This window comes from Odontesthes bonariensis, chromosome 24 (genome assembly GCF_027942865.1).
Source record: "Odontesthes bonariensis isolate fOdoBon6 chromosome 24, fOdoBon6.hap1, whole genome shotgun sequence".
Taxonomy (NCBI): Eukaryota; Metazoa; Chordata; class Actinopteri; order Atheriniformes; family Atherinopsidae; genus Odontesthes; species Odontesthes bonariensis.
The window spans coordinates 8,540,360-8,549,016 of NC_134529.1; the positions used below are offsets into that span (position 1 = coordinate 8,540,360).

Here is an 8,657-nt window from a genome sequence, read left to right on the forward strand (position 1 = left end):
TTCACCAAACATCCACAAAGTCCTCAGTAAAAATAGTTTGAAAAGTGTACTTAATCAGATAGCTGATGGCAACTATTTCCTGCTTAGCTCCACTCATAAGTCAGAGGGTTGGCTTATCTTTGCAATATGATACAGGAAAATATGAACGGGTTGTGTCTTGGGGCCCCTTGAAATGGAAGAGTGCTGATTTTGCTTCTAGCCTATAGCAGTAAAAACAAACAAACCAAAAAAAGCACGGACGTTAGAATGCTCACACAGAATAAGTATATATATCTCTCACATTAATATTTATAAGCAGCTACAGGAAATAATAAGCACAGCAAGGAACAACCACTCAGGGATCCTGGATAGGCTTAATACAGCACTGCCAGCTAACGAGGGCTCTCATTTCACAAGTGGATCTTGAAGAAGCGCTGGACTCGTTCCCACAGGTCCAGCTGAGCCTCAGACTGGGCTTTTGGCTCCCCACCAAACACCGTTTCCGTCATCACTGCAGCATGAAACCCAGACTCGCAAAAAGGCATGAAAGGCACTTCCATAAAGTGTCCAGCTTTTGGATAGGTAACCAGCTGAAATGATTCTTTGCCGTGATCTCTAAGCCTTGCAGCAGCTTGCTCGGCATACAAGACGCTGTTCCAGTTAAGATCGGCTTCAGAAGCGACAAAGAGGAAGTGGCAGCTGGAATTCTCAATTGGAATCAAAGACGCCCTGTACTCCTCAAGGGTGGGGTCTGGAGTGCAGTTTGTTAAATCTAAGATCCCAGATTCTGTGACTGTAGCTTTCTTTCTGATAACTGGAAGTGGCGGCATTATCATGTCTTTGTAGTGTAGAGGGAAAATAGAAATTGCATTGCAGCCATTAATACAGACAGTTGCTGTGATCCCAGGTAAAAAAGAAGACATCGCCAAAGCCAGACCACCACTAAGAGAGAGAGATATGATCCCAATCCCAGGACCTTTCACCTAGATAGATAGATAGATAGATAGATAGATAGATAGATAGATAGATAGATAGATAGATAGATAGATAGATAGATGAAACTTTTAATAAAATAATTTATTCTACATCAAAAATCTATATTTCAATTTTTACTGCATTACCTTTTAATATGTACATTTGAAAAAGGACTTTAAAACTCTTTCTTTCATCAATCCATGGATGTGACATAGGAAACTAACCAGTAGATGGCAACACTGACACATTCAAAACAATCATGCACATGCTTGGACACTGTATTCATAACGAGTAAAACAGCAGAGAAAATATGGTTATCAATGCTGCTTTAAACTTCCACACTAACCTCTGGCCTTCTCCTGAAATATGTTACAGCCTCTTCAAAGTACTCCAAATCCAAGTGTTTAGGATTTTTTGGTAAATCCTTGTATGCATAAAAAGCCAGTGCGAGAACCACAAAACCTTTATTTGCCAAGAGGCTGGCTCTAGGTTCATTAAGGCCTCCACCTAAAATGTACAAATCCAGAATTCCTGGAAAAGGACCTTCTCCTAACAGGAAGAAAAGAAAAAGATTATTGACATTAAGTTCAATATTTACCATTTCTGTCAAGTTTAGTTCCACTACTCAGCTAACCTGCTGGTATGAAGAGGACTCCTCGTAGTTTGCCCTCTTGCAGAGGTATTCTCTTTACCCCCTCGGCCAGGTATCCTCTCTCACAGGTTTCAGATGCTAAGAGCTCGCCAGTCTCCTCACTCAAGGCTTCCAGCTCCACCAGTGTTGGGCTGAGTACATTTTTCTTCAGGAGTTTACTGTGTGGAGTTTCTGGTGCCATGGCCCAAAACAAACCCATGGGCTCAACGCCGGTGTAACTTCCTCCAAAAGAAGGTACACTGCAGACATCCACCTGGCCAGTTTCATCAGCTTTATACAGGGCAGAAGCTTTGAAAATGATCCCTCTGTCATCTGTCAGTTTGGAAGTCAGCTTCACTGGTTTGTGAGGAGCAAGTCCTTCTACTTTTATTTGCACCAGTTTATCAAAGAGACTACACACGCTGGGGAGAATTTTCAAGCGCACCTGTGAGTATGCCATTTCCGTTTCTCTGGCTTTATTTCAGTCCTGCTGACACAGCTCCGGTATCTGTCGAGGTAATCAACAGTTAATGACATACCCCCCACACACAAAAGGAGACCTCTGTGTGCCTCTGTACTATCTAAATGTTCACAAAACACTATCAAAATAATCTCACTGTGTCTTTGCTTTGGGTCTTTAAAGTGTAACCAAACACTGATTTCTGAGCCAATAGCAGAGTATCAGAAGAAAATCTCAAATGCCACAAAGCCTGTTTTAAATTGAATCACCACTCCTATTTCTTAAGAAACAACGCACACTTTAAATGAGCAATAGTGTAACAAAGTGGAAGCAGGGACAGTTTTGTGTTACTACAAGAGGAGGCCTAATCTTGCTGAGAGTGTAGTGTTATACATTAGTTAAACTCCATTTAAAACAGGTGCAAAACAAGCATTCTATCTCTGCACAACACAGAAGAGATACGGACAGATAATGGACGTATAAGGACAAGAGACTAGACAGATAAGTCTAAGTACACATAATATTTATGTGTACTTGATCAGTACACATAAATATATAATAAACTGGAGTGGTCTGCCAACATAGAAGCAGCGTACAGGAGGGGCCAGAGCAGTCTCTTGTTCCTGAGACGGCTCAGGTCCTTCAATGTCTGCAGTGATATGATGTGCATGTTTTAGCACACCATCATTGAGAGTGCACTGTTCTATGCTGCTGTCTGCTGGGGGAGTTGCACTACAGACAAAAACTGTAGGCGCCTGGACAAACTGGTGAAAAGGGCTGGTTCTGTTGTAGGCTGAAGGCTGGACCCTCTCGGTGCTGTGGTGGAGCAACGGATGAGGAGCAAATTGTATTCTGTTTTGGAGAACAATAAACCTCCTCTCCACAGCATCCTGGCAGGACAGAGGAGCAGCTGCAGTGAGAGGCTGCAGGACTGAGAGGTTCAGGAGGTCCTTTGCTCCCACAGCCATAAGGTTTTTAAACAGTGACTGCTGAGTTCTTTTCAAATTGATTGATTGTTTTTTTTTTATTTATTTAGTCATTTATTATTATTATTATTATTAGTTAGTAGTAGTATTTTGATTAAAATTGGTATTATTATTGTTGTTGTTAATATACAATCAATGTAAATATTAATAATTTTTTGAGCTACTTGAATAATTTGAATTTCCCCCATTGGGGGATGAATAAAGTATTTTTCTATTCTATTCTATTTGTCAGGATCTGGGTTTTTGGTTATGTTTTTGTACTTAGTTATTGGTATTTTTATTCAGTGCTCTTGATTTTTTCGTTGTTTCACCTTAGTTCTGTTTATCAGTATTCAGTTATGTTTTATTAGTCCTTGTTCAGTTAGTGTGCTCTCCCTCGCCCCCTGTGTTCTGCCATCTCTCTGCTCTCATTCACTCTCACCTGCAGCCCATTACTAATCAGCCACCAGTTCCTGCTCCAGTAATCACCTCCCCAGCATATATCTCTTTCTTGTTCCACCACTCATCGCCAGATCCTACTGTCATGGTTGTGTTAAGGGAGGACTCAGGTGCAGACACGGACGAGAACCAAAATTAAGTTAACAGAATTATTTTCAAGAATATAAACAAAAGCGCAGCAAAGGCTGGAATATGGAAAAACTAAACTGAACGTAAAACTAAGAAAACTAAGAAAATAACAAAACAGACTGAAATACTTGTAGACAGGACTGACGAGGGAAGTATAGGACGAGGATCCGGCGACTAACACAAAGAATGAACAAGGACTAATAAAACATAACTGAATACTGATAAACAGAACTAAGGTGAAACAACGACTGAATCTAAATAAAGAAAAAACCAAGAGCACTGAATAAAAATACCAATAACTAAGTACAAAAACATAACCAAAAACCCAGATCCTGACACTATTTCTATTCTATATACCTTTCAACCAGCTGGCACAGTAAAAGATAGTAGCATGGGCAGCCTTAAGGCCTTCATTCTACATATAATACGCAGTATGTTACTCGTGAATAGAATCTCGTTATCTCACTTTTTAAATGGCTCCTCGTGGCTCCTTGGGGAGAAATGTGACAACGATGCCCCGGTGTTCCTTACTACGCAAGGTGCTCCACACGATGCTGAAGCAGGCTTCCGAGTCCCAGCTTCCAGCTTTTAAAAGGATGCATAAAGGGCCATTTCAAGCTTACTTTATTCATACAAACTCATGAGATAAGGAGTCAGTACATCGTGTACTTTTGTCTCCTGTTCTCGTCCAAAGTTAATTGTTTCTTTTTCAAGAATTCTTTTTAATCTTGATAACAGCGAACTGTGTTGTTGACCCTTCACCCAGTTGTGAGTGTGAGGTCAGTGGGTTATACGACGCTGAAGTTCGCTTCCGATTCACATCACCCTAAATTGGGTCCAGATTTGAAGAGTCTAACTATTGTAGTTTCCATACAGGACCTAGTCTAGGGTGATCAAAATGCAAAAAATGCTGTAAAATGGCTCTGTCCTGCATTTAAAAAAAAAAAACGGAAAAAGGTCTCACAAATCCCAAACAAGGTATTAATGAATCTACAGCCACTTTAGAATAATTCTATCAATCAACCAGATTTGTAGTTTCCTTACAGGACCTGGTCTAAGGTGATCAAAATGCAAAAAAAAATGCAGTGAAATAGCCCTTTATGCCCATCACTTTAATTCGCTTATCAGAAGCTGTGAATCGGAAGCCTTCAGCGTCGTATCACCCACTGACCTCACACTGACAACTGGGTGAAGGGTCAACAACACGCTGTTATCAAGATTAAAAAGAATAACTGAAAAAGAAACAAACAAGCATCTTTGGACAAGAACAGGAGGCAACTGTACACGATGTACTGCTTGAGTTTTTCATGGAATATGTTTCGTTTAATGTGTTTGTTTTGGACGACCAACCACTTACATGGACATTCATTTAAGTCGCACTGTATAAGCCTTTATCATAGACAACATAGTGTTTCCTTCAAAAGCACACCATCATAGCCTTAAAGAAATCGTGTCAACCCAAAGCTACTTACAGAGAGAGCAGCAGCAGGAAGGAAACAGTTGGATGCAACCATTTTACAAAGAAAGGGGGGGACCACTGTTGTGGATGCATTGTGGGGGTGAGTCCAGGGATGGGAAAGAATGAGGGGAATTAAGGCTGGGGGTGTAGTCTCCATGTTTCCTGAGAAAGGCATTAAGGGCCCCAGTCATTGATGCGGCCGTGCATCACCCCTGTATGGGGCCAACCTATCCCTTTGGAGGGCAACCTGCAATTTAACCCTATATACCACCTCACCCAGCTTTTCCAGTACTTCACAAGGCCCCACACAGTGGCAGTCCAGTTTAGGGCACCGGCCCTTCCTCCAGCTTTGGACTGTGCTCCCACACTAGGTCGCCGGCCTCAAAGTCCATGCCACTAGCACTAGTCACTAGTGCTAGTGGCATGGACTAGTGTCATAGTTCCTTTTCTGTCTCATCCCCGCTTTCAGCAGCTGGTCACGGACAAAAGCATGAGCAGACTCCATTCGGTCCTGGAGTCTCCTTGCATATTCCGGTCCCAGTGGGACCGCTGGTGTGTCTTGGGGTTTGCCAAAAGCCATCACCATCCCATAAGGTGAAATTATTTGGGTGTAACAGTGTAATCCAAGTCTTTTGGATCCCCAGGCGTTCACACATGGCAGCGAACACTTGTGATCCAAAATTTCTGCCCTGTTTCCTGTGTAGGACTTCTGCCATCCCAAACCTGGAAAACATGCCTCCCACCAGAGCATCTGCAAACGTCTCTACTTCCTGATCTGGTATGGCATATGCCTCTGGCCATTTAGTAAAAAATAAACCATAGTGACCAGAACATAACAGTTGCCCTTTTCTGTGCGAGGAAATGGGCCCATGATGTCCACCGCTTGTCTCTCCATCGGTGTCCCCACCGCCAGTTGCTGGAGTTGTGCGTGAGACTGACCCAGGGGATCTTTGTGAGCTCCACAGAGGTCTCAGCGGCGGCAAAAGTCCTCAACATCTCTCCTGAGTTGCCCCAGTAGAACCCCTGTTGGAGCCGACGAAGGGTTTTTGAAACTCTAAAGTGGCCTGCTCCAGTAGTTTCATATCAGGCCTTTAGTACCGAGTCCCTTAGTGCCCTGGGGACCACAACCTGCCACCTCTCTTCCCCCATCTGGCTCCTTCCAGGCTCTCTGGAGCACTCCATCCTTGACTCAGAGGGCCCCAAATTTTTCAAACAGTCCTTTGGTGGTAGGTAAGCACCCAGCGACCTCCTCCCACCTATGTTTTTGCCCTGATTCCAGCCACTGCAGCAGGTCATCATCTTGTTCCAGCTGAACTCTCCATTCAGGCGGGCTGAGGACTTGTGTCACTCGGCAGGCTGGCTCATCCCTGTCGTGTCCCGGACCTCCCTCTTTTCACGGTATCGGCAGCCATCACGAGCACAAGGATGCCTAGACATGCCGTCAGCATTGTCAGCAGCAGGCATGATAAGGCTTCATCAGTGAGATACATGGCCAACTACAGCACTTTAATGTTCTTTGGCCAGCCTGCTGCCTGTGCCAACAGATCAATCTGGGCATGGAAGGCCTCCCAGTCCATCTTACCGGAGTATTTCGGAGTCTTCACGTGGAGCTGGTTAAACGGGGGCACCGGCATTGTTGTTTACATCCAGGCCCGCGCCACTTTCGACTGAACTTTTCGCGCTCACCCTAGTGCTGAAGCCGGCCTCGGCCGCGAGCCTCTGGGCCGTCTGCTTTAAGCAGGCTACATGCTCTGATGCGTGGCCACACTCCATCGTCCTCCACCGGTCTCCCGCTCTGCACACACACCCTCACACACAGTGCTCCTGTCACTCAAACACTCTTGTCCTGCCACCTTGCCTTTCTCATCCACTTACACCCCCACCTCAGCCCTAAAAGCATTCAAAATAACCCACACAGACATGAACTACAGAATATTCTCAGCATTAACACATTCATAACTGAACATAGGTGCAGCAACGCTACAGTATACTAATCTTAAAAAAGTTTATTAAAGTTTAAATAAAGGAAAAAAAACGTTTAATAGTCTAACCAGGACTAATATATATATATAGCTTGCCCCCTTCTTACGGGTTAATGTAACCGTCCATGTTTTTGGAGGCTCTCAAGTTTGCCAGCTAGAATTATCTTATATATTGTATTAAATATGAATAATAATATTATTGTTATTATCTTATTTTACTACAAATATGACCAACTTAGAAAAGTCTTCATGTTGGTAGGAAGGAAAAAACAGCCACTAGATGTCAACATTAGCACAGAGTGAGAAGTTATTCTGAATCTTCCTGTAAAATTGTTATACATGATTTTCATCTACTGTAACCTATTGCATTTGGAGGATCCCCCCCGGTTTTATCGTTGTGAACTCAGCAAGACAATAACAGTCCATGACAGAAAAACTCATTTTCTAGACATGCATTTCCCCACAGAGCACATGATCTGATTACAGCAGCTGTTGGACCAACATACTGCATACATTTTCATTTTAATGGGCAATTTTGGAGGACACAGGGCTGCCGCATCTTATTTATCCCCCGGGGGACTTGTAGTAGTCTTCTCTGAAGTTCTTTACTGGACATGACATGTCAGGGTGTTAAGCTGGAGTTTAATCCTATTATGTGTTGGCTGTCTATTGCTGGGATTTAAATCTCTGCTATGATGAGGAACGGAGAGGAGAAGAGAAATTAATTATTCATAGGAAAAGTCTGGAACTAAAGACAGAACAAGGATCTGAATAGGGGTGAGAGGCAAATTGAAAAATGTGATGGTAAGCAGTGGAGAGATGCAGAGGCAGCAAACTTGTTGCTATTTACACTATGTAATTAAATAAAATGCTGTATTTTTTTCCAATTAGTCTTGTCTTTTGGGAAACTGAGATTTGGGATTCAACCATTTGCATTTTTACAAAAACGTGTGTAAAACCTGTGTTATATAGATTAAATGATATCTTCTAAGCCACCATTTCTCTCTCTAAAAAAAATATTTGATAACAGGCATAGATATGTTATTTGTTTCTTCGACTCAGATAAATTAGCTTTTTACAGAGCAACATTCCTATGTCGTGAACAGTGTTGATATCATGTTTTGTGAAGTGTCTTCTGAAGCTAGAGAAACATTGAATGATTGATGAGCTCTTAAGTAGAATTTTCGCTCAATCATCACTATATCTCTTACATCCACAACATTTTTGAGTAAACTAGGAGCAATATTGCATTTTGTACCATAACAATTTTTTTGATGGATCTACTCATATTTAGATCACGTGTCATTAACTGCTGCTAATCCAGGTGAGGTGTAATGCCTATATACACTGTGATGATATGCTTTCTCCAGCAGCAACAGCTATAAGAAATAAATAAATGAACAAATAGATAAATAAATAAGAAGAGCTAATGGAAGGCCACTGCAGAGGCACCAAATATGATTTTTTTCCTTGATTAAAGTGGAAATCATTCCAAGGGTATAGATGTAAGCTAGGTGCTGGCAGCCATGTATTTTAGTTTGGTAAAGTTAGGCTCATTAACAATGTTTTTATATGTTTAAAAACTACAATTATAACTGATTTTTAGGGATAGACTAAT

At 42.2% G+C, this 8,657-nt stretch overlaps 1 protein-coding gene across 1 annotated transcript; it reads right to left on the reverse strand.

Annotated features, from left to right (window-relative positions):
* Window positions 1–389: 389 nt before the first annotated feature.
* LOC142375532 (acyl-coenzyme A thioesterase 1-like) lies at window positions 390–2,045 on the reverse strand. Its single transcript, XM_075459588.1, has 3 exons — window positions 1,589–2,045; window positions 1,301–1,503; window positions 390–962 (listed from the first exon to the last, which is right to left on the reverse strand). The coding sequence occupies exons 1-3, from the start codon at window positions 2,043–2,045 to the stop codon at window positions 390–392; spliced, it is 1,233 nt and encodes a 410-aa protein (XP_075315703.1).
* Between the last annotated feature and the right edge of the window lie 6,612 nt (window positions 2,046–8,657).